Source organism: Prionailurus bengalensis, chromosome C1 (assembly GCF_016509475.1).
Source record: "Prionailurus bengalensis isolate Pbe53 chromosome C1, Fcat_Pben_1.1_paternal_pri, whole genome shotgun sequence".
NCBI lineage: Eukaryota > Metazoa > Chordata > Mammalia > Carnivora > Felidae > Prionailurus > Prionailurus bengalensis.
In genome coordinates, this window is record NC_057345.1 from 105,384,970 (window position 1) to 105,411,470 (window position 26,501).

The 26,501-nt window shown below is 38.5% G+C and overlaps 1 protein-coding gene across 2 annotated transcripts in view; it reads left to right on the top strand.

The window, feature by feature from the left end:
• The window catches only part of VPS45 (vacuolar protein sorting 45 homolog), a 68,487-nt gene that overhangs the window by 26,453 nt on the left and 15,533 nt on the right, over positions 1 to 26,501 (top strand). For both annotated transcript variants that reach the window (XM_043576115.1, XM_043576116.1), the window contains exon 14: positions 15,646 to 15,777. In XM_043576115.1, coding sequence (XP_043432050.1) covers positions 15,646 to 15,777 — 132 coding nt within the window. The remainder of the gene's footprint in view (positions 1 to 15,645; positions 15,778 to 26,501) is intronic.

Genomic DNA, 26,501 nt, shown 5'->3' on the forward strand with positions numbered 1-26,501 from the left:
CTCTCACTCTCTCAAAAAAGAAAAACAGTATAACTCTATTAAATAGCTTTCTAATTAATATGATAAAAGTAAAAATACTACTTTTTTAATGAATTTCATATAAGAATTATCAAACAGGAGCGCCTGGGTGCTCAGTCAATAAAGCCTCTGACCTCGGCTCAGGCCATGATCTCATAGTTCATGAGTTTGAGCCCTGCATCGGTCTCTGTGCTGACAGCTCAGAGCCTGGAGCTTGCTTCAGATTCTCTGTCTCCCTCTCTCTCTCTGCCCCTCCCCTGCTCAGGCTCTGTCTCTCTCTCTTTCTCTCATAAGTAAATAAATGTTTTAAAAAATTAAAAAAGAAAAAGAATTATCAAACAAGCAATTAGCTACTTATTGTTAAAGGGACACTATATACCACCAGAACAGTATATTGTGCATGATTAGTTCATAACAGCAAACCTTTCTAATTTGGGTGATTCACTTCCAAACAAAGCTCAGAATGATGTTCTGCCAACAAAATGAACATTTCTGAGTTGTCAGCCTCTGTTAGCATTTGTCACTATTACCTAAATACAAATACAGTTAATAATTCAATTGCTCCATCCTTTTATGTAACAATATTTATTGAGTGCCTTCAATATGTCAAAAACTGTTGTAAATGCCGGGGAAATAGAAGTGACAGGAAAGACAAGTTACCTGCCCTTAAGGAACTTACATGCCAGAGACAGTAAACAAATAAAGAATATAATTTGAATGAGACAAGTGCTACGGAAATGAATAGGGTAATAAACTACAAAGTAACTTTGTAGAGGTGAGGAGGGCTGCTTTAGATGGAGAGAACCTCTCTGAGGCAATGATATTTAAGATTAACTTTGAATTATAAGACAGAGCTAATCACAAAATGATTAGGAGAAAAAGCATCCCAAGCAGAGGGAATGTCAGAGCAAAGGCCTCGAAGAGAGAACTTGGCAAGTTGATGGAACAGAATGAAGCCCAGTATGGTTGGAGCAAAGCGAGGAAGGGGGAAAAAAGTGGAAAAAATAAATGGGGGCTACATGACATAGGGTCTTATAGGCCCTGGTTAAGAGGGGTTTTAAATTTTAAGTGTCATAGGGAACTGTTGAAGAGCTTAGCATGTAAGTGACATGAACTGAATTACTTATTAAAGATCACCTTGTATGAGAATGGATTTTTTTTTTTTGAGAACAGATTCTTGAAGGCAAAAACAGAAGCAGGGAGACTACTTAGGAGGCAGTTTTAATAGTCCATGTAAGGAGTGAAAGAGGTTTGGATAGGAGGCTGGGAGAGAGACTCAATGGACTTACTTAATGGAGTAGATTGATGGGACAAGGTAAAAGAGAAGTCAAGAATAACTCTCAGGTTTTGGGGGGGAATCAAGTTGTTAAGTTGCAGATGCCAATTAGATAACCAAGATGAAATGTTAGATACCAAGTTGGGAGTCAACAGGGTTTTGGTAATATTTAAAGCTACAGGATATAATATATATAAGATCACTTAGGGAGAGAACATAGAAAGAGAAAAGAAGAGAGTCCAGGACTGAGCATTGAGTGGAAGACGTGGAGCCAGAAATAGACACTGAGGAGGAGACAGAAAGGTAGAAGGAAAACCAGGAGAGCATGGTGTCATAAAGACCAAGAAGTAAGTGGTAACCCAAGTCTAGTCTTCTGAAGAGGTAAAGCTGAAAACAGTGAAGAATCCATCAGATTTGGCAACATGAAGAAGGTCTTTGGGGACCTACTCCCCAGTTTCAGTGAGCTTGGAAACCTAATTAGGTTACGGGATATAAGGTAAAATAGAGATAACAAATGTATATAACACTTTTAAAAATTTTTTTCATGAAGGTGTCAGAGAAATGTAGATGGTAGCTAGGAGAGAGTGTGGGCTCAAGGGTAAGAGAGCTAGAGTATTCCTAATGAGATTAGAATCTGATAAGAATTATTCTAAAGAGGCACGCCTGGGTGGCTCAGTCAGTGAAGCGGCCGACTTTGGTTCAGGTCATGATCTCATGGTCTGTGAGTTTGAGCCCCGCGTCGGGCTCTGTGCTGACAGCTCAGAGCCTGGAGATGCTTCGGATTCTTTGTGTCTCCCTCTCTCTCTGCCCCTTCCCTGCTCGCACTCCGTCTCTCTCTCTGTCAAAAATAAATAAACATTAAAAAAAAAAAAAAAGAATTATCCTAAGCAAAGTAGAAAATACAGAAGAGAAAGAGGAAGAGCTGAAATGAAGCCTATAGGGAATCCAGAGCATAAGCAGAGGAGCCTTTGGAAGCAGAGGTACTTTTTTTCTTCTAAGCAGTTTTGATGGTGAGAATATGGGGCCAGCTTATCTGATTGCTTGTATTTTCTCAGGAAAACATGATGTCAGGTGATCAGCTGAGGTAGTGGGTAAAAAGAAAATACTGTGAAACTCAACTTGCAGGATAGGAATAAAATTTACTAGGGAAATGTAAGTAGGACTTCTAGCCAAATTGAGTGCCCATTAGAGTTTTGTGGTCATTAATTTAAAATAGAGTCCATGAGGGGCGCCTGGGTGGCGCAGTCGGTTAAGCATCCGACTTCAGCCAGGTCACGATCTCGCGGTCCGTGGATTCGAGCCCCGCGTCAGGCTCTGGGCTGATGGCTCAGAGCCTGGAGCCTGTTTCCGATTCTGTGTCTCCCTCTCTCTCTGCCCCTTCCCCGTTCATGCTCTGTCTCTCTCTGTCCCAAAAATAAATAAAAAACGTTGAAAAAAAAAATTTTTTTTAAATAAAATAAAATAGAGTCCATGAGGGGTGCCTGGGTGGCTCAGTGGGTTAAGCATCCAACTTCGGCTCAGGTCATGATCTCACGGTTTGTGAGTTCGAGCCCCGCATCCGGCTCTGTGCTGACAGCTCAGAGCCTGGAGCCTGCTTCGGATTCTGTGTGTGTCTCTCTCTCTGCCCCTCCCCCTGCCCTGCTCATGTTCTGTCTCTCCCAAAAATAAATAAGCATTAAAAAAAATTTTTTTTAATAAAATAAAATAGAGCCCATGAGCCCAGTGGTTTTCTCCAGCAACTTTTGGCTATACTAGATTAAATGAGGATAAGGCTACCCAGAAACATATGGCCAACTAATCTTTGACAAAGCAGGAAGGAATATCCAGTGGAATAAAGACAGTCTCTTCAGCAAGTGGTGCTGGGAAAACTGGACAGTGACATGCAGAAGAATGAACCTAGACCACTTTCTTACACCATACACAAAAATAAACTCAAAATGGATGAAAGACCTAAGTGTAAGACAGGAAGCCATCAAAATCCTTGAGGAGAAAACAGGCAAAAACCTCTTTGATCTTGGCAGCAGCAACTTCTTACTCAACACATCTCCAGAGGAAAGGGAAACAAAAGCAAAAATGAACTATTGGAACCTCATCAAAATAAAAAGCTTCTGAACAGCAATGGAACAATCAGCAAAACTAAAAGGCAACTTACAGAATGGGAGAAGATATTTGCAAATGACATATTGGATAAAGGGTTAATATCCAAAATCTATAAAGAACTTCTCAAACTCAACACCCAAAAACCAAATAATCCAATGAAGAAATGGGTAAAAGACATGAATTGAAAAAAAAAAAAAGACATGAATAGACACTTCTCCAAAGAAGACCATGAAAAAATGCTCAACATCACTCATCATCAGGGAAATACAAATCAAAACCACAATGACATACCACCTCACACGTGTCAGAATGGCTAATGTTAACAACTCAGGCAACAACAGATGTTGGTGAGGATGCAGAGAAAGAGGATCTCTTTTGCATTGCTAGTAGAAATGTAAGCTGGTGCAGCCACTCTAGAAAACAGTATGGAGATTCCTCAAAAAATTAAAAATAGAACCACCCTATGACCCAGCAATTGCACTATAGGTATTTATCCAAGGGATACAGGTGTGCTGTTTCAAAGGGACACATGCACCCCCATGTTTATAGCAGCACTATCAACAATAGCCAAAGTATGGAAAGAGCCCAAATGTCCATCGATGGATGCATGGATAAAGAAGATGTGATACACACACACACACACACACACACACACACACACACACACAATGGAGTATTACTTGGCAATCAAAAAGAATGAAATCTTGCCATTTGCAGCTACGTGGATGGAACTAGAGGGTATTATGCTAAGCGAAATTAGAGAAAGACAAATATCATATGATTTCACTCATATGAGGACTTTAAGACACAGAACAGATGAACATAAGGGAAGGGAAGTAAAAACAGTATAAAAACAGGGAGGGGGACAAAACAGAAGAGACTCATAAATATGGAGAACAAACAGAGGGTTACTGGAGGGGTTGTGGGAGGGGGAATGGGCTAAATGGGTAGGGGGCATTAGGGAATCTACTCCTGAAATCATTGTTGCACTATATGCTAACTAATTTGGATGTAAATTTAAAAAATAAAGTTTAAATAAATAAATGAGGGTAAGGGTGATAGCTGGGCCCAACCAGGATTTGGGGAACTGAAAACAGAAGGAGGTTATTGGATGGTGAATAAAGTATTGTTGAGTGGATTGGAGGTCTTGATGACGTCAAAGAATTATTATAGTTGAAGTATTAGTATAAGTGAATTAGAAGTTAAGGAGGTAATTATTGGAGAAACAGATCTTGGATTCAAGATTTCACAGTGCACATACTTGTAGTGAAAAAGTTTGTGTTATCATCATGGATGTTGGATCACTTCTCGGCCTTTTGGTTAAGATCAAGTGTATAATCATGGATGTTGGTAATGTGGGATGGAAGAACAGATCATCCTGGATGAGGAGACCAGGATAGAAGATGAGTAATCCACATTGATGTGAAAGTCACTGAAAATCCTGAAAGGAACAACAGTGAGAAGGAGGACAATAAATCAGAGCTAAAGTCTTTAGGGACTAAGACAGTGACCAAGAAAAGAGGTCAGGAGAAAACACTGCAACTGTATCATGAGCCTCTGGGTCAATGGAAACATTGAAGAAGGCAGGGAAGTTGGTTACACAACAACAGAGGAGGGCGCAGAAGATCCCTATGTCACTTTCTGGCCCCACTTAACAGAAGGAAGACTACAGAGGCCTTAAAAAGACCTACTGAAGGGGCGCCTGAGTGGCTCAGTCGGTTAAGCATCCGACTCGGCTCAGGTCATGATCTCACAGTTTGTGAGTTCGAGCCCCGCATCAGGCTCTGGGCTGACAGCTCAGAGCCTGGAGCCTGCTTCAGATTCTTTGTTTCCCTCTGTATGCCCCTCCGCTGATTGCACTCTGTCTCTTGCATTGTCTCAAAAACAAATTTAAAAAAAAAAAAAAAAGACCTACTGAACAATTCCATGTAGATATATTGTGCAAGTACACAAACACCTATAAACAAGGATAGTTGCCAAAACATTATTTGTAATAATTTAAGGAAAAAAAAAAAAAAAAAAAAACAAGGGGCGCCTGGATGGCTCAAGTCAGTTAAGTGTTGGAATTTAGCTCAGGTGTTGATCTTGCAGTTCGTGAGTTCGAGCCCGCATCAGGCTCTCTGCTGTCAGCACAGAGCCCTCTTCTGATCTTCTGTCCCCCTCTCTCTCTGCCCCTCTCCTACTCACTCGCTCTCTCTCAAAAATAATAAACATTTTAAAAAGGAAAAACAGAAACAAGCTAAATAAACATCAGTAGAGGACTTGTTACCTAAATTGTAGTACAGTGCTATGTGTTCTTAAAAAATGGTGTAACTCTTTTGGGGTAATACAAAAACTTTCTAAGATATATTGGATAGAAAAACAAGATGCTATAATATCCCTTTTGTGTAAAAAAACATATCTAAGCATAAATGTGATTATATACGTACGTGTATATAAACAAGTCTGCTTGGCTACAGGCATGCATAATATGTATGTAATATATATGCTTATGTATGTAGTAAATATTTCTTGAAGAATTAACAAGAAAATGTTAATAGTGGTTACCTCTGGATGTTGAGACAGTAGTTAGATGTATACATACCTATCTTTCCCATTAGATATTGCATTAGGTATCATAATCTTGAAGTAAAAACTATGTTTTATTAATATTGGGTTTTTCACAATATTTAACACAGTGCTTTACAAATAGGTGTCCAATAGATGTTGTCAAATTTCTTATGTAGGCATTTAAAACAGTTGAAATGACAAGATTTACAGTTGGAAAATTTAAACTAAAGGATAAAATTGGTTGATGTTCCCAGAAAATTGAGATTTTTACAGTTTGCCATCAACTGTCCACAGTATTTTGCCTCCACTTGGCCTCATTCTCAGTTGTAGCCACTGTCTTGGATCATCACATTGAGAAGAGTCATTGATTTTAGTCATCTTTATGTAAGTTAAGTCTCATCATGATAGAGCTCCTTGGTTTTGTTGTTATTAGAAAGTATCAAAGGAGATGTGGCAAGAATACAACTTTTTTGCAAAACCAGGAACGCTTGTAGAAATGTTTTAGCCCTTAGCTATTAAATTAATGGTTTACCTGTTTGGCAGTATAGCCATATCTACAAATTGAGTTTTGATCTTTCTTCTGCAGATGGGACTCCCACATAGCCTATTTAACAGGCTCATTTTTCCTTCTCACTCCAGAATTGCTTCTTGTCCCTGATAAAAACAAGCAACTTAAACATTTGGTGAGAAAATGGAGCTATCTGGTCATGCATTCCATAGTCAATTCAAAACGGAAGTACTTTTTCACGTTTACACAAATTTAGTAGAATCTTGTTGTAGCAGTTTATTTTTGTTTCTATAAAGGCAGCAGTCCTTTAACATTGGCCTTTTTTCCAGTAAATGCTCATAAGATCTTTACTATCTGTAAGTGTATTCAAAAAATTAAATTTTAGCCATAAACACAGTGGTCCACAAAGTAGATAAAATATTGCCTCTTAAAAGTTTAAGTTTTTCTTTTTTTTAATTTTTTTTTTCAACTTTTATTTATTTTTGGGACAGAGAGAGACAGAGCATGAATGGGAGAGGGGCAGAGAGAGAGGGAGACACAGAATCGGAAACAGGCTCCAGGCTCTGAGCCATCAGCCCAGAGCCTGACGCGGGGCTCAAACTCACAGACCGCGAGATCGTGACCTGGCTGAAGTCGGACGCTTAACCGACTGCGCCACCCAGGCACCCCAAAAGTTTAAGTTTTTCTACTCAGCTTATTCCTGTATGGAAGTAATGATTTCCAGAAATACTATATGTGAGAATTTTTTGTTTATTTTTCTAATAAAATAAGGTGTAAATTGGTTGAGTTCTCAAGGTATCCTTGTATATCTATATACAGCATGAACTGACTGCTGTTTATTCTAATGTTTGTTGCCTGCATTAATTAATGCTTTTGGTTGCTATGGTGAATTACAGAGCACAGCAAGATGTGTACAAAGAATTGAACCTGTGTATTCCACTTAGCTCTAACCATCATATAAAAATGATTTGTCGTGTATTTTACTGTTGGCCCCATCAGAACATCTACTTTTAAAATTCACCAGGGAAAGGAATGAAAAGGAAAAATGTCAGGGATTTTTTTTTCCGTTGATGTTCCTCCTTAAGCCAGGTTGAATAAGTAGTAGGAGGCTCAGGAAAACATTTATTAATGTTTTCATAACCAAATGTGACATAGTCATCTTTGTTAAGTACACAATTAAGTCAGACTGTAAGAGTCTACCCCTGTATCTAAGTTTTGTCCTTATGTTAATATAACCTACACCCACAGGTACTGTCTGTGACATTTCTTCCCTCTCCAGTAACACGAAAATACTCTGGCACCCTGAAATTGTCAGGTTAAAGGGTGGAATTCTCAGACTCTACTCGGAGTCTGCTTGAGTTTATTCCTTCTCAGTTCTCGCCTTTCTTTTCCATAAGAGACAGATGTACTCTTGAGGTAAATAGAGGGAAGCTATAGAAAATCAACAAATATTTTCCAGGATGATCCTCATTAGTCTGCCCAGCTGCTTTTTAAATTGACTTATCAGATCAGAAGCTCAAAACAGAAGTGTTCCTGTCTGGTTCTTCTCCCTGCAAGGGAGAAACTTCCTTCCCTTCTTCTTAATGAAATAATCTGTGCAATTCATGAGTATTTACTCAAGATAAACTGCATAACAGGTCTAGAGTTGTCCCTCAATGTAAAGAGTCTCACTGTAAAAAAATACTCATTTTTTTGAGAATGGAATTTCATTTCAGCTTTGAGGATTTTATTACTTCTCCGAACAGTGTAACTGCTTTTTTCCCCATTTTCTACCTAGGCTGACCTCAGATGGTTACAACATAGACCAAACAATTGACAGAATGTCTTCTGTCTCCTTGATGGCACATTCTTCCAACACTGGATTTTTTTCCTCCACAGAACTAATTCTTCACTTCCTTTAATGAATATTAAACCAGTAATGACTGTATTTGGGAAGCCATTATTATCTCAGCTCATTGGTACTTCTTGAATCAATATAGTGGGAAGAATTAGAAACTTATATCCTTCATAGTTTGGTGTTAAAAAGAAATTGCAGGGGCGCCTGGGTGGCGCAGTCGGTTAAGCGTCCGACTTCAGCCAGGTCACGATCTCGCGGTCTGTGAGTTCGAGCCCCGCGTCAGGCTCTGGGCTGATGGCTCAGAGCCTGGAGCCAGTTTCCGATTCTGTGTCTCCCTCTCTCTCTGCCCCTCCCCCGTTCATGCTCTGTCTCTCTCTGTACCAAAAATAAATAAACGTTGAAAAAAAATAATAAAATAAAAATAAAAAAAAAAAGAAATTGCATATATCCATGAGGGTAATGCTATGATAAAGGTTACAGGGATTCCTGTCCATATTTAAAATTATATCCAACTGTAGCTTATTTGATCCCCTTAAGAAATCGATTTGTCCAACTCTTGATTTCAGCTCATGTCATGATCTCACTGTTCATGAGATTGAGCCCCTCATCGGGCTCTCCACTGACAGCATGGAGCCTGCTTGGGATTGTCTCTCCCCCTCTCTCTCTGTCCCTCCCCCATGTATGTACATGCGTGCGCTCTCTCTCTCTCTCAAAATAATAAAACAAATTAAAGAAAAAAATCTTTCCTAAAGATCTGACAAGAACTAAACTTGAGTTTTAGCTGTTCATGTTCCCCTTCTGTAGAAGTATTAGTCCGAACTGAAACAGCCCATGTCAGTTGGAGAAAAAGAAGAGAACCTGTATTTTGCCTGAATATTCAGTCCCCAAATAATTAAAAGCTAATCATACTTGGTGAAAAAATATTACTGTCATAATCATACAGCATTTCTTTTTTTTAAAAAATTTTTTTTTTCAACGTTTATTTTTATTTTTGGGACAGAGAGAGACAGAGCATGAACAGGGGAGGGGCAGAGAGAGAGGGAGACACAGAATCGGAAATAGGCTCCAGGCTCTGGGCCGTCAGCCCAGAGCCTGACGCGGGGCTCGAACTCCCGGACCACGAGATCGTGACCTGGCTGAAGTCGGACACTTAACCGACTGCGCCACCCAGGCACCCCAATCATACAGCATTTCTTAAGCAAATGACCTTTCTCCACAAGAAAAAGCTGGCCAGTAACTGGAGGCAAGGACTTGACGGAAAAAACCTTGATGGTATAGAGAATTTTAGTGATTCAGGTAATGCTTTCCTGCAAGTTTACAAAGAACCTCTTTCCCTACAGCCTAAAGCACTAGATTAATACTGGATTAATAACTTAGCCTAAAGGCTGGTATCTACTTCTTTGTGATACTAGAGGAAATAACACAAATTATAGCTTAGTGCCACTACAAATTCATTATTTCTAAACTCACTTGGGCCTTCCAGGACACTCAAAATTTTTTTAAAAATTCTTTTAAAGTTTATTCATTTTTTGAGAGAGAGAGAGGGGAGGGGTAGAGTGCGAGATGGAGACACAGAATCCAAATCTGTCAGCACAGAGCCAGATGGGGGGCTTGAACTCATGAACCGAGAGATCATGACCTGAACCAAAGTCAGACACTCAGCCAACTGAGCCAACCAAACTTTTAAAAGTGTCTTTTAAACATGAAAGATACTCAAACTTTTATGTACCCTTGATTCTCTCTCTTTGTCTCATTCTCCACATCAGTTTTGAATGTTTTCCATTCTCTACAAATCACCTAATCCACCCCAGAGCCCAGCAGTGTTTCCTAGAGAAAAAAATTGAATCTGTCAGACATTAACTCCCTCAGTGTCTAGCCCCCATTTTTATAAACTTATTTACATATCCCTACCTTTATGTCCTTCCTCCACTCTAACGGGAACACATCCTTTTTTCCTATTTGGAGCTAATCACTCTGTCAGCACTCTTGTCTTAAGACTCCTGTCATCTCCTGAGACCTTCCTGTGTTGATTCCCTCCTTCTCTTTCCCTCCCTCCTATATTTTCAGCTTCTCCTTGTCTAACTACTTACCCACAGACTATGAGCATACTCGGGTTTCTCCTATTAAACAAGCAGTAATTCTAAAGCCCTTGAGCCTGCGTTCTTCTCTGTCTCCTTCCTTTCACCGCCAGGCTTCTTGAATGAAATCACTGTCTTCACTTCTTCAATCCATGCAGCCTGGGTTCTTACTCCAAAATAATACACTAAGACTTTTCTTACAAATGCACATCACAGCAGCATGCACCGCGGTCTCTTTCAGTCCTCACCTTACTTACCCACTGTGCATTTGACACTGTTAACCATTCTGTTCTTGAAAGTCACTTGTCCGTTGGCCACTCCCTTCTGGTTCTCCTCCTACTTTTCTGATAGTTTCTCAGTTACCTTTGCTGGCTATTCATCTTGCTTAGCCTGTAGATGTTAAAGATTCCCCAAAGCTCTGTCTTTGGGTTCTCTTCTCATACTACACGACCTCCTTAGGTAGAACTCCTCGCTCCTGGATGAATCAGTCGGTTAAGCGTCCAGCTCTTTGTTACAGCTCAGGTCATGATCTTACAGTTCGTGGGATTGAGCCCCATGTCTGGCTCTGTGCTGACAGCGCAGGGCTTGCTTGGGATTGTCTATCTCCCTCACTCTCTGCCCTTCCCCTCTCACACGCTCTATCCCTCTCTCTCTTTCTCTCCCTCTCTCTCAAAATAAATAAACTTTCTTCAAAAGTTAAAAGAAAAAAAAAGAACTCTATTCCCATGGCTTCAGCTGCCACCTGTATTCAGGGAAATCACTAGGCCTAAATGTCCAGATAGATGTTTAGTGGACGTCTCTGTTGGGATGCTCCACAGGTATCTCCAATACATGTTTTTGTCTTATTTTCGGTAAATCAGTCTTGCTTGCTTTCTCAAACCTAAACCACTATACCTCGTCACCAAAACCAGAAAACTGAAACATATAATGTCCTCTCCCTTTATCCTCATCCTCCACATTTAATCATTGACCAAATTCTGAAGAGTCCTCATTTTTGGTGTCTTCTATATCCAGTCCCTCTCTACACTCCTGGTATTTCTTTAGTTCCATTTTTCACCATGTCTTTCTAGAAGTCTTACAATAGCCTTTTGTTTCCCAGTTTTTCCTACCTGCATCCCCCAGTCCATTCTCACACAACTGCCAAAATTGTCCTTCAAAAATCACATTTGATCAAAGTACCTGTTAAAACCCTTCAGTGACTCCCCCATGGCCTAGAAGACTCAAGGCCTTCCATTGTCTGGCCTATGCTTACTTCTCCCTCTCTTTCTCTCACTATGTCTCTAATTTATCTGCTTCATTCCAGCCATAACAGGGGAGTTAGGATGAATCCAGTTTTTGTCCTAAGCAACTGAAAGAATAGACTGGCCGTCAACTAAGATGGGGAAAGCTATAGGTGAAACAAGCTTGGGGGAGGTTAGGAATTTGAGCATTTGAGTTGAGAAATTTGTTAAACATCCAAGTAGAAGTGTCAAGTAAATAGATATTTAAGGCTGGCATTTAGGAGAGAAGTCTGTCTGGGCTGGAGACAGAGATTTGGGAGTCATCAGCAGAGAGATGTATTTAGAAACCATACAACTTGGGTGTGATCATCTAGGGATAATCAGTAGGCTCAATAGAACTTTCTACAGTGATGGAAATGTGCTCTGTGCTGTCCTGTAAGGTAGTCATTAGCCACATGTGACTGTTGAGTACTTGAAATGTGACTAGTTCTGTTGAAGAACTAAATATTAATTGATTGATTGATTTTTTAATGTTTTTATTTATTTTTGAGAGAGAGAGAGAGAGAGAGAGACTGAGCACGAGCAGGGGAGGGGCAGAGAGAGACGGAAACACAGAATCCAAAGCAGGCTCCAGGCTCTGAGCTGTCAGCACAGATCCCAACGTGGGGTTCGAACTCACACACTGTGAGATCACGACCTGAGCTGAAGTCGGACGTTTAGCCAACTGAGCCTCCCAGGTGCCCCCGATTATTTTTTTAGAAAGAGAGAACAAGCAGGAGAGGAGTAGAGGGAGAGGGAAGAAGAGAATCTTAAGAAGGCTCCATGCTCAGCGCAGAATCCCACACAGGGCTTGATTTCACGACTGTGAGATCATGATCTGAGCCGAAACCAAGAGTCAGATGCTTAACCAGCTGAGCCACCCAGGTGGCTAATTAAATGTTAAAAAACATTTAATTAATTTTTAAATGTTTATTTATTTTGAGAGAGCACGTGTGAGTGGGGGAGGGGCAGAGAGGGAGAGAATCCCAAGCAAGTTCCTTGCTGTCAGTGCAGAGCCCAATATGGAGCTTGATCTCACAAACCATGAGATCGTGACCTGAGCCAAAATCAAAGAGTCAGACACTTAACCCACAGATCCACCCAGGCACCCTTATTTTATTTTAATTAATTTAAATAGCCATATGTGGCTAGTGGTAACTACACTGGGCAAAGTAGATCTGGAGAGTAAGTGTAGATGAAGAAGAAAGGAGGACTAGTGACTGGGCTCTGGGCATTCCACCATTAAGAGGTCAAGGAGATGAGGTGAAGCCATCGAGGAACACTGAAAAATAGCAACTAATGAAGTAAGAAGAAAACCAAGAATGTGATGCCCTGGAAACCAAGTGAAGAAAGTATATTGAGGAGGAACAAGTGATCAACTTAGTCAACTTACAAGGACTGGGCAGCCTGGGTGGCTCAGTCGGTTAAGTGTCCAACTCTTGATTTCAGCTCAGGTCGATCCCAGGTCGTGGGATCAAGCTCCATGTCAGGCTTTGCACTAAGCGTGGAGCCTGCTTGAGATTCTCTTTCTTTTTCTTTCTCTCTCTCCCTCTGACCCTTTCCCCTGCTCACACACACTCTCTAAAATAAAATTAAAAAAAAAAAGGATCAAAAGCCTTGATAATACACGGTACTTGAAAGGTTGTGGAGAAATAGACACTTTCCTGAGTTGCTGGCGGAATGACATCTGTGGAGCAGCTTGGTGACATCTACCAAAGTTTAAAATGCACACTAAAGGGCGCCTGGGTGGCTCAATTGACAAAGCGTCTGACTCTTTGATTTGGGCTCGGGTCATGATCTCATGGTTTGTGGGACCGAGCCCCACATCGAGCTCTGCACTGACAGCACGGAGCCTGCTTGGGATTCTCTCTCTTCTCCCTCTCTGCCCCTCTCCTGCTCGTGCTCGCTCTCTCTCCAAATAAATGAATAAGCTTTAAAAAATAATAACAAAATAAAATGCACACTAGATCCAAGATAAGGGCAAGGAGCAGAACAGTGCACATAAAATGCTTTTATTTATGTGTATGTGCTATAAATATATATACATATATATGTAGTGTGTGTATATGTGTATGTGAATATGTATATGTGTGTATATTTGCATATATACCATAGATAATATCTATGAAAGAACACAGAAGATTCAAGTAGTAGTGTTTGCCTCTACACAAATTGAAGTGTGAGAGCACTCTGGCAGGGAGGAAACTCACTTTTTTTATAGTATTCCTTTTTGTGTTTTATACCATATGCAAACATTTATCTAGGTTAAAATAGCATATTTTAAAATAACAAAAACGATTATAGAATATATAATAGCAAGTAACTCCTAAAGCGTTGTAGTGCTAAGTACATCGTTTCAGGTAAGTAGACTTAAATGAAGTTTATTTTGTCTTAAAAAGTAAATTTAGTATTTAAAGGCATGATTTTAAGTTCCAAGTTCACACAGAAATGTCATGATTGACTCTCTACCTAATTAGTTGCAAAACAACTACCTTTTCATCATCTGGAGCCTCTTAGTGGGTATCTCTGCAATTCAGATTCTCAGAACATTTTTAATTATGGTCATAATATCTGATTCTGTTTCCATGAAGTGCCATAAGAATAAATACTCACTCAGCTAATTCCTTCATGGTGTTTTAGAAAGAGATGAACAGTGGGGCGCCTGGGTGGCTCAGTCGGTTAAGCGGCCGACTTCAGCTCAGGTCACAATCTCGCGGTCCGTGAGTTCAAGCCCCGCGTCGGGCTCTGGGCTGATGGCTCAGAGCCTGGAGCCTGCTTCCGATTCTGTGTCTCCCTCTCTCTCTGCCCCTCCCCCGTTCATGCTCTGTCTCTCTCTGTCTCAAAAATAAATAAACATTAAAAAAAAATTTTTTTTAAAAAGAAGAAAAAAAAGAAAGAGATGAACAGAAAGGAAATGTAGGTCCTCTTTTTCATGATTTATACATAAGCACATATGATTAAAGATGTTTCTGTTTAATTTTGTGCTATAATCTCCAAATGGATGCTTCTGCTTGATGTAGTTTTAAATAATGTGCAGTTAAGTCATTTAATAAAATTACTTGCCTACTGAAATTAAGTAATTGTATCTTCTTTTGATGGCATGAGAAAAAACAAGGCAAACTTTACCAGTTTTGGAATGATATGGTCTCCTTCTTGTGAGTATCTACAGAAGGGACCAATAGGAGGTCCTTACTTTTTTCCCCCCTCCCCACCGAGGTCCACTTACTTTGTTATAAGCCATTCTGATAAAGGTTGGAACACATAAAACTGCACTGTGCTACCCACACAGTGGATAAGTGAGGCAAGTGACTGAGTTGATGTGTCAGTATCTCCAGTATCAAAACCAGACGCAAGAGTTTTTCATTTGTTTGTTTTCAGGGTTGGTTTTTTTTTTTCTTGGTTTTTCAAAGGATTCAAGAACAAAGATTTTACAAAGAGGTAGATTTCCTAGAAGTGTCATTATTTATGTGTCCCAATCTCTTTTTACACTCAAAATACTAAATGTTTCTAGTTTCCATCTTATGGGAACATCCTAATATACCGGTACTTTCCAAAATACTTTAAGGTCCTTGGACAGAGGCCATTGTAATGACACTGTACTAAGTATTTGATAAAGGGCTTATATACGAAAGGAGTTGTGTAGTACAAGCATAAATTACTGCTATATTGATATCATGTCACAGTGAAGTACTCTGAAGCCTCTTGAATATAAAAGAATATTTCTTCATTTGGTTCTAGCAAACACTATTGTGCTATTCTGAAATCCACAGCACAGAAATTATAAGACATCCGCTCATAAACAGAAAGCAAATCACTATTCAGCATTTCCTGCTCTGTTTCCTGCCAATTTCAGATAATTAAAACTTTTTTTAAGCCTTTTATTCTATTCTGCTTTAATTCTGCTTCTTCCACCAAAAATGAAAGATTTAGAAATTAAAACTGTGCATATCATAGTAACAACAAATCTTTGCCTTTTTCCCCTCTTATCCTATGATACTGACTTTTCTTCATTATTGCAGACCTCAGGATATCGTTGTGTTTATAATTGGAGGAGCCACCTATGAAGAGGCTCTAACAGTTTATAACCTGAACCGTACCACTCCTGGAGTGAGGATTGTCCTGGGAGGAACCACAGTGCATAACACAAAAAGGTAAGGGAGAACATTCCATCCTACAACTCTGTTCCCCTTCCTAGAGAATAAAGCTTAAATTCCTTTTATGTAGGAAAGGTAAGGTCAATGTTGAGTAAACTGCGCTAGACCAAAATGCAACAGTTCATAGAGCAATTTAGCAATTTAGACTTGGTGTGAAATGAAGGATCTATACTCTCATTAGGTTCATAAATCACTTAATTAGTTCAAGGGACCTAGAGTATAAGGACTAGCCTGTACTGTTAACACTTTATATTTCTTATGTTCAAAAAAGGAGAAATCTAATAGCCACAGACTGGCACTTTGAAAATACTAAAGCATAATCATATTGAATTCCATGAGTTTTTCTATTTTGTTTATTAATTACATTTATTCAATAAGCAGTAAGAAGAATACAAAGATAAATAAGATACAGATCCTACTTCAAGGAAGTCATTGTCTGTTAGGAAAGATAGAACATGAAAAAAATAACAAAGTAAGTGCCTGGAGAGACAGACTAAAGAGCCATGGCTTCTCAGTGTGACTAAGAAAAATTAGCAAATATTTCATGGAGAAGATAGTGCATAAGCTGAGCCATGAGTAGAAACGGACACGAAGAGGAAGAATACATTCTAGGCAGAGTTAACCACATGAACAAGTTACAGAAGCTGTAGGCAACATGCATAGGAAAAGAAGAGCAAATAGTCAACCAGCTGGAATGTGCACAATAAGTGAAAACGTTGACTGAATGCTATAATTGTGAAAGGCCTTGAATTCCAGGCTGAGAATGAAAATGAAGAATCATTGAAAGTATTTAAGCAATAGAAATTACAAGAGAGTCACAGTATTTTAGGAAGATTAATTTGGAAACTAAGGGTAGGAGAGGCACCTGGGTGGCTCAGTCAAGTAAGTATCCGACTCTTGATTTTGGCTCAGGTCATGATCTCACAGGTTTTGAAATCAAGCCCTACCTTGGGCTCATGCTAACAGGACAGAGCCTACTTGGGATTCTCTCTACTGTCTCTCTGCCCTCCCCCCTCTCATGTACGCTCTCTCACTCTCTCTCTTAAATAAATAAACTTTAAAAAACAAAAAACTAAGAGTAGGAAAGATAGGAGGAGATGGAGAACTGTGGTATGATAGTTGAATTTAATGATGGGGCGCTGAGAGATCTATCCATGCTGAGCCAGGAACACATGGATACATCAGGAGTCATTTAGAGGTGTTTGTGTTCTTTTTTGTTTGTATTGCTGTTTGGCCTTTTAACATAACTTTTCCCCTTTATCATGGAAGTAATATGCATTTATTCTGAAATTCTTTTCATTCAGAAAATATAAAGAGAAAAAAAAGCTTCCATAATCTAACCATTGTTACACTTTGATCTTTCCAGCACGTTTTTTTTCTGAATTAAGTTTATTTATTTATTCTAAGAGAGAGAGAGAGAGAGAGAGAGAGAGAGAAAGAGAGAGAGAAAGCATGAGTGGGGGAAGGGCAGGCAGAGGGAAAGAATCCCAATGCAGGGCTTAAACTCACGAGATCATAACCTGAGCTGAAACCAAGAGTCGGATGCTTAACCAACTGAGCCACCCTGGTGAGACCTTTTTTTTTCTGAGCCTGATTTATGTGAGTGTTTCAGCAGAAAGGGATATCTTATACATTCTGTTTTATGACCTGAATTTTGTAGTCTATGATGTATACATCTTTTAGTGTTAAGTATATAATCATTCATTCATTAAACAAATATTAATTGAAAGATAAGATTACCAGAGTTTGAATCCTGACTTTCCCTCTTACTGTTTAGGCAAATTACTTAACTGCTTTGTCAGTTTTCCAGAGCTTACTGGCCATTTATATAGCTCTTTTTGAATTGCTAGTTCATATATTTTTTTTAAGTTTATTTATTTATTGAGAGAGAGAGAGCGAGCACATACAAGTGGGCACACACAGGTGTGGGGGGTGGGGGGAGGCAGAGAGAGTAGGAGAGAGTATCCCAAACTGGCTTCTCGCTATCAGTGCGGAGTCCAACGTGGGGCTCAAACTCATGAACTGTGTGATCATGACCTAAGCTGAAACCAAGAGTCAGATGCTTAACTGACTGAGCCACGCAGGCACTCCTTTTTTTTTTTTTTTTTTTTTAAGTTTATTTACTTGCCCAGTTCATATTCTTTGCCCATTTTACAATTTGGTTATTTTTTGCCAATGATTTTTATTAATTATATCTGTATAATTAAGGATATTGACCATTTGTTACATATTTTAGCAAATCTTTTTTCTTGTTTGATGATCCATTTGATAGTATTCACAGTATTTTGTATAAAATTTTTTATTATATTTTATTTTTACTTTTATGTAGTCAAAACTACCAGTGATTTCTGCCTTTGGTGCCGTTCTTAGTTCTTTCCCAGCCAAAATTATGTAAATGCTAACCTCTATTTTTTCCGTTTTTAGGACTTGCATTTAAAGTTATAGCTTTATAATCCATCAAAATTTTATTTTGTAGTAAATTGTGCGGTAGTTTCCTTTTATAATTTATAGAAATATATACTTGCATACTTCATTACATACAGAGAAGTGTATGAATGATAAGCAGCTCAATGAAATATGACAAAGTGAATACAACTATGTCACTACTACCCAAACCAAGTCGTAGAATGTTACCAGCATCTCCAGAAGTCTCCCTTATGCCTCACGTCCCCTCCTTGTCACAACTCTCACAAAGTAATCACTATTTTGACTTCTATCACCACAGATTAGTTTTACCTGCCCTTAAAAGATATTTGTTGAATGAATGAAGAAACAGGTTAAAAGTAATCTATTTCTGCCTTTCTCACAAATAATACAAGGATCTTGGAATGATCAGAAGGATCTCTGATCAGCTTCCTCCCAACTGACAAGCTATCATAGTTAGCATTTTGGTTCCATCTTGTTTTTATAATTATGATTAATTTGGTTAATCATCATCATTATTTTTCAGTTGTCATTATGTATTTGCTTCCCCTGCCCCCCAACACTGGCTTTTTCACTCTGCTCCTTCTTTCTAATCCAATTTTCTTCTTATTAAAAACATCCTTGGGGCACCTGGGTGGCTCAGTGGGTTAAGCATCCGACTCTGGCTCAGGTCATGATCTCACTGCTCTTGGGTTTGAGCCCCGCGTCAGACTCTGTGCTGACAGCTCAGAGCCTGGAGCCTGCTTCAGAGTCTGTCTCCCCTGCTTATGCTCTCTCTCTCTCTCTCTCTCTCTCAAATATAAAATTAAAAACATTTTTAAAAATCCTTTAGTAGTTCTTTTAGCTACTAGTCAATTTGATTTTTTTAATAAAAATATCTTAGTTTATTAAGTTTAGAAATCCAGGTTGATAATTTACTCTCAGCACTTAAAAGTCAGAAGAAATGGAATATTATTTTTAATTGTTGCCGTTAAGTCTCCTTTCAATATAATTATTTTTTTGGGTTGTAGGCAATATATTCTCTGATTCTTTTAAGATTGTCTTTGATGTTCTTGTTTCAGTATTATGTATCTAAATGTGAATTTATATTTATAGTAGTTGGCATGAAAACTCATGTTTGGCAAAATTATTGGAAAATTTCTAGTCATTATTTCTTTTAACATTGCTGCTTTTCTGTTTCCTCTGTTCCATCCTTCTGGAACTCCTATGAGATATGTTTTGTCTCTTAACCTTTCATTTATATTATCAATTCATATCTCTCTGTGCTGCAGATCTGTGTAATTTTTCAGATCAGTATTCCATTTCAATAATTCTCTCTTCATCTGTGTCTAATCTGTGTTTATTTTAATTTGTCCATTCAGGTTTTAACTTCAAAGGTTATATTTTTATGTCTATAAGTTCTTTTTGCTTCTTTTTCAAATTTTCTTGATATTTTGTTAATTTCTTCTTCCCTCATGTTTTCAAATTCCTCATTTTTCTTTAATCACATTAATTCTATAACTTAAAATACTTTCTAGTTCCTGAGCAAATAATCTTTTATGTAAAAATAAGAAAGTGGGACATTTTTGCAAAAGCTTTAGATTAGAGTCTTCCAACTAGCCAGATTTGGTATTTCCTCGTCTGACCTAACAGTATGCTAAGCAGTACACTGAATTATGTTTGAGCTAATAGCCTCAGCAATAGAAGGTTCATTAAAATCTTGAACAGGATTGTTTGCTGGCCCTAACCAATGAAACTTTTTAAGAAGGAGGGAGTTACTATGGTAACTACCAACCTGGAAAAAAAATTAATGTTTGCAATACAAAAATGATCCAAAATCAGGTTTTTATCATTTATAAAATGATAAAATCATCAATCAGGTTTTTATCATATATATTTCATAAATATATAACCTCTAGTTAATAGATCGTGAAATTTATCATTATCAGTAAAAAGATAGTAGAATTTGTATTTCAGAGATCAATTATCATAAAGGCCTAAATAATCAAAAGCAACTTAGCTTCAGCTTTTAGTGGAAAGGCTCCATTTTCATGATGAACGTGGGCTACCTTGGGTATTGCTAAGCATGTTGCATAAGTCCACATCTCTTAATATATTTTGAAGTCTTGGACTCTCAGTAAGTGGAAAGGTTAATATTTTTTTAAATCAGTTTCATAACTGGATATAGTAGGGCTACTGTGAGCTGGCAATAAAACCTTCATTTGGGGGAGAGTAAGTTTAATAATTTGTTTCTGTAAATTGTTGGGGTTTAATTTTTATGAAGGGGTGTATTATGCAATTCCCTATGTAATATGGGGGTTATTTCTTAAGGAAGAGTCCAAAGAAATAAGTGACACACAGCACTGACCCCAAGAGTTCAACGGCACAGAAGTACTATTTTAAGAGATTGTAGTGATCAGGAAATAGTATACTTTTAGATGTGAGTGATGAATGCCCTCCTTTTATACTTGGAATCATGTAAAATGTGGTATGGGCTACCCCACAAGGCTATGGATTAATAGATGTCTCAATAAACAGGAAAGAAATCATGTCTCATAGCTGGGAGTGTGATGTGCTGATAGAGGAACTACTATCCCTCTAGAGTGGGAAATGCGTATTGCAGGATATTTCTGGGATACAGGTCACTTGATTTCCCTGATCTCTTAAGTAAAACCTTAGATCAAAGAGGTTTATTCTGTAGTCAGATACCACCGCTTACTAGTTTATGATTTGGGCCAAGATACTTAATGTAATGGTAAGTAGGTCAAAAATGATCTCCTGCATCCTAGAAAATTACATGTAACCTTATCTCTCATGTAGCAATTTTAATAATCTTCATCCTGGGATACCTTCTATTTCTAAAAGACATCAAGATTTTTTAAAACTTTTTTTTAACATTTATTGCTGAGAGACAGAGAGAGACAGAGCACAAGCAGGGAAGGGGCAGATAGAGAGGGAGACACAGAATCTGAAGCAGGCTCCAGCTCTGAGCTGTCAGTACAGAGCCTGATGTGGGGCTTGAACCCACAAACCATGAGATCATGACCTGAGCTGAAGTCAGATGCTTAACTGACTGAGCCACCCAGGCACCCCAAGACATCAAGACTTTAAATGGAGATATACATTAGTTGAATCTGAAATTCAACTTGCCATTCAAAGTTATAATTTACGGGTGCCTCCGTGGCTCAGTCAGTTAAGCGTACAACCCTTGATTTTGACCCAGGTTATAATCTCACAGTTCATGAGTTCAAGCCCCGCATTGGGCTCTGTGCTGACACTGCAGAGCCTGCTTGGGATTCTCTCTCTCTCCCTCTCCCTCTGCCTCTCTCTCTCTCTCAAAATAAATAAATAAACTCTGAAACACAAAAGTTTTTTTAAAAAGTTACAATTTAAGTTGCACTTTCTCAAGTACCTTTTTTTTAATGGAGGTATAATTGATATATAACATATTAGCTTCAAGTATACAGCATGTACATTACAAAATGATCACCACAGTAAGTCTAGTTAACATCCATCAGCATATATAGTTACAAAAAATGTTTTTTCTTGTGATGGGAAACATTTAAGGTTTACTCTCTTCGCAACTTTCAAATATACAATGTAGTATTATTAACTAGAGTTTCCAGGCTTTACATTATATCCCCCTGATTTACTTATTTTATAAAATGAGTTTTGCACCTTTCAACTCCCTTCACCCATCTCACCCACCCCTCCACCCACTGCCTCTGGCAACTACCAATCTTTTCTCTGTATCTGTGAGCTTGGTTTTGTTTTATTTTGTTTTGCTTTGTTTAGAGTCTACATATAAGTGAGATCATACAACATTTGTCTTTCTCTGTCTGGTTTATTTCACTTAGCATAATGCCCTCAAGATCCAGCTATATTTTCACAAATGGCAAGTTTCCTTTTTTTTTATGGCTATTATTTCATTGTATAGATATACACCACATTCTCTTTATCCATCCGTCTATGGATGGACGCTTAGGTTGTTTTCTTATCTTGGCTATTGAAAATAATTCTGCAGGGTGCCTAGATGGCTCAGTTGGTTAAGCATCTGACTCTTGATTTGGGCTCAGGTCATGATCTCATGGTTCATGAGATCGAGCCCCAAGCCCGGTTCTGTGCTGACAGCATGGAACCTGCTTGGAATTCTCTCTTTCCCTCTCTGTCTCTGCCTGCACACATGCTCTCTCTCTCAAAATAAATCAATATTTTTTTTAAAAAGAAAGTAATTCTCCAACGAACATGGGGGTGTGTATATCTTTTTGAGCTAGTGTTTTTGTTTTCTTTACATAAATACCCAGAAGTGGAATTGCTGGATCATATGGTAGTTCTAGTTTGAATTTTTTGAAGAACCTCCATATTCTATTCCATAGAGACTACAACAGTTTACATTCCCTCAACAGTACATAAGAATTCCCTTTTCTCCACATCCTTGCCAACACTGGTTATTTTTTGCCTTTTTGATAATAGCCATTCTAACAGGTGTGAGGTAATGGCTCATCCTGGTTTTGATTTGCATTTCCCTGATGACTACTGATGTTGAACATCTTTTCATGTACCTGTTGGCCTTCAGTATGACTTCTTTGGAAATATGTTTATTCAAATCCTCTGCCCATTTTTTAATCAAATTATTTTTTTTAATGTTTATTTATTTTTGAGAGAGAGAGAATGAATGAGTGGGATAGGGGCAGAGAGAGAGGGAGGCACAGAATCCAAAGCAGGCTCAAGGCTCTGGGCTGTCAGCACAGAACCCAACATGGGCTTGAACCCATGAACCATGGATCATGACCTGAGCTGCAGTCAGATTGCTTAACCAATCTGAGTCACCCAGGCACCCCTAATTGAATTGTTTCTTTGTTTTTTTCATTGAGTTATATGAGTTCTTTATGAATTTTGGATATTAACCCCTTGTTAGATGTATGATTTGCAAATATTTTCTCAATTCAGTAGGTTTTTCATTTTGTTGATGACTTCCTTTGCTGTATAGAAGCTTTTTTAGTTTGATGCAGTCTCACTTGTTTATTTTTTTTTCTTGCCTTTGCTTTTGGTATCAAATCCAAAAAATCATCATCAAGACCAATGTCAGGGAGCTTACTGCTTATGTTTTCTTATAGGAGTTTTATGGTTTCAGATCTTTTTTTAAATTTTTTTATTTTATTTTTTTTTTAGATAGAGTGCACATGCGTGTGTGCATGTGGGCAGGGGAGGAGCGGAAGGAGAGGAGAGAGAATCTTAAGCAGGCTCCACACCCAGCACAGAGCCAAATTCAGGGCTCCATCTCATGACTGAGGCCATGAGATCATGACCTGAGCCAAAATTAAGAGTCGGACACTGGGGCACCTGGGTGGTTCAGTAGGTTAAGTGTCCGACTTCGGCTCAAGTCATGATCTCACAGTTCGTGAGTTCAAGCCCCACATTGGGCTCTGTGCTGACAGTTCAGAGCCTGGAGCCTGTTTCGGATTCTGTGTCTCCCTCTCTCTCTGCCCCTCCCCTGCTCCTGCTCTTTCTCTGTCTCTCAAAAAATAAATAAATGTTAAAAAAAAAAAGGGTCGGACACTTAACCAACTGAGCCATCCTGGTGCCCCATGGCTTTAGATCTTATATTCATGTCTTTAATCCATTTTGAGTTTATTTTTGTGTGTGGTATAAGATAGTGGTCTAGTTTCATCCTTTTGCATGTGGCTGTCCAGTTTTCCCAACAGCATTTACTGAAGAGACTATCCTTTCCCCATTGTATATTCTTGCCTCCTTTGCCATAAATTAATTGGCCATATATGCAAGAGTTTATTTCTGGACTCTCTGGTCTGTTCCATTGATCCATTTGTGTTACTACCATCCTATTTTGATTACTATAGCCTTGTAATATATTTTGAAATCAGGGAGCACATTGTCTCCAGCTGTTTTCTTTCCTAAGATTGCTTTGGTTATTCAAGGTCTTTTGTGGTTACAAATTTTTTTTCTTCTATTTCTATGAAAAATGTCATTGGAGTTTTGATGGGGATTGCATTAAATCTGTAGATTGCTTTGGGTAGTGTAGATATTTTAACGATATTAATTCTTTTAATCCATGAGTATGGAATATCTTTCCATTTATTTATGTCTTCATTTTCTCTCATCAATGTCTTATAGTTTTCAATGTACAGGTCTTTTCACCTCCTTCCTTAAATTTATTCCTAGGTATTTTATTCTTTTCAATATAACTGTAAATGGGATTTTTTTTTAATTTCTCTTTCTGATAGTTCATTATTAGTGAATAGATATGCAATAGATTTCTTTTTATTGATTTTGTAACCTACAACTTCACTGAATTATTCTAATATTTTTTTGGTAGAGTCTTTAGGTTTTCTGTAAATAATATGTCATCTGCAAAAAGTGACAGTTTTACTTCTGACTTTCCAATTTGAATGCCTTTTTTTTTTTTTTTTCTTGCTTAATTGTTCTGGCAGGGATTTCCAATACTATGTTGAATAAAAGTGGTGAAAGTGGACATCCTTGTCTTGTTCCTGATCTTAGAGGAAAAGCTTTTCAGCTTTTCGCCATTAACTGTGATGTTGGGTGTGGGCTTGTCATAGATGACCTTTACTATGTATGTTGAAGTACATTCCCACTGTACCCACTTTGTTAAGAATTTTTATCTAAAATGGATGTTGAATTTTGTCAAATGCTTTTTCTGTATCTAGTGAAGTAATCTGATCATATCATTTTTTATCTTTCATTTTGTTAATGTAGTATATAAGCATCTTCTTTCTTTAAAACAATTCTTTTGTGACAACATTTTTCGATGATTCAAGTACTGGTTACAGTGAAGCAGAGTTCCACAGCCTTCTGTAGTTACAGCGTTTGTTTCTATAGGTCCTGCTCTAAGTGTAATTGTGATCATCTTTGTTTAGGTTTAAACAAGATTTAAATCTTGTTTAAAAGATTAAACAAACTTTTTTTTAAGTTTATTTACTTTGAGAGAGAGAGTGAGAGTCAGGGAGGGGCAGAGAAAAAGGGAGAGAGAGAATCCCAAGCAGGCTCCACATTCAGTGCAGAGCCCAACACACAAGGCTTTATCCCATGAATGGTGAGATCATGGCCTGAACTGAAATCAAGAGTTGGTTGCTTAACTGACTGAGCCACCCAGGCGCCCTGATTTAAACACCATTTAAAATAGAAGGCGTGTATTTGCTGCTAAGACACCAAGGAATTTTGCAGAAGCTAATTATCTCCTTAGCAACATTCTTAATAAAATTGCCTCCAGATAAAGAGAGGCAGTCAATATTATCTCCTCTCCATAGCCATATGAAGTTTAATATGAATTTTGATTTACTTTCTCTTCTCTTTTTTGTGCATAATGAAATACAAAGAAAAAAAAAGATACTAACCGGTCACAGGGACCTCTTTAAAGGCATAATTTTCATGCTTCTTTGCAGAGAACCTGCCCTAAAAAGGATCTGGGTAGTGGATTTAGCAGAGATCTGAACACATACAGGTGTGCTTTCCCTGAATGGTTAGTCCGTTGTGTCTCTGGGGTCCATGCAGGTTTGCAGTGTATACACTGTGGTCTCCTGTCTCAGTGTTTTCCCTTCTTATGGAATTAATTACCCCCCCCCCCACCACCACCACCACTACCAACTTCCTTCTTCATTTGTCTCATTAGTCATACTGACCTAATATACCCTCAATTGCTGGTCGGGGAGTGGGTGGGGGTCAAAATTTCAACTTCTAGGAATTGTATATGACATGAGTTGTTCCATAGCACAACCGAGATTTTCACCAACATCTGTGTGGAACAGTCAGAAGTCTTACTGCCCTAGTTGAGAGTTCTAGAATTCATAAATAAATATATATTGAACACATGAGAACAGCATAAAGTTCATAGTTCACGCACTCATTCAGCAAATAAATTCAGCTCAGTAAATGAGCATGGGAGATACTTCCGTGAATAACATAAAGATCCTAGCCCTTGTGAAAGTTACATTTTAATGCAGAGGGAGACAGAAATAAACAATAAACTTAATAAGTAAACTTGATAGTAAATCAGGTGACAAATACTATGGGAGAAAAAAAGCAAAGCAAGGTAAAGGGCAATTGGTATTGCATGGGGGCTGTGGGAGGTAAGTTACCCTCCTCAGCATGGTGTCAGAAAAGGCCACATTAAGAGATTTGAGGAAAGACTTGAAGGGGTTGAGGGAGTGAACCAAATAGGTGGAGGGAAGAACATTTCGGGCACAGCAGAGCTAGTGTCCTAAGGCACAGTCATGCAGTGTGTCTGAGGAGACAGGAGAGGCTGAGGAAAGGAGAGGGAGATGTGCTGTCAGAGAGGAATCTGG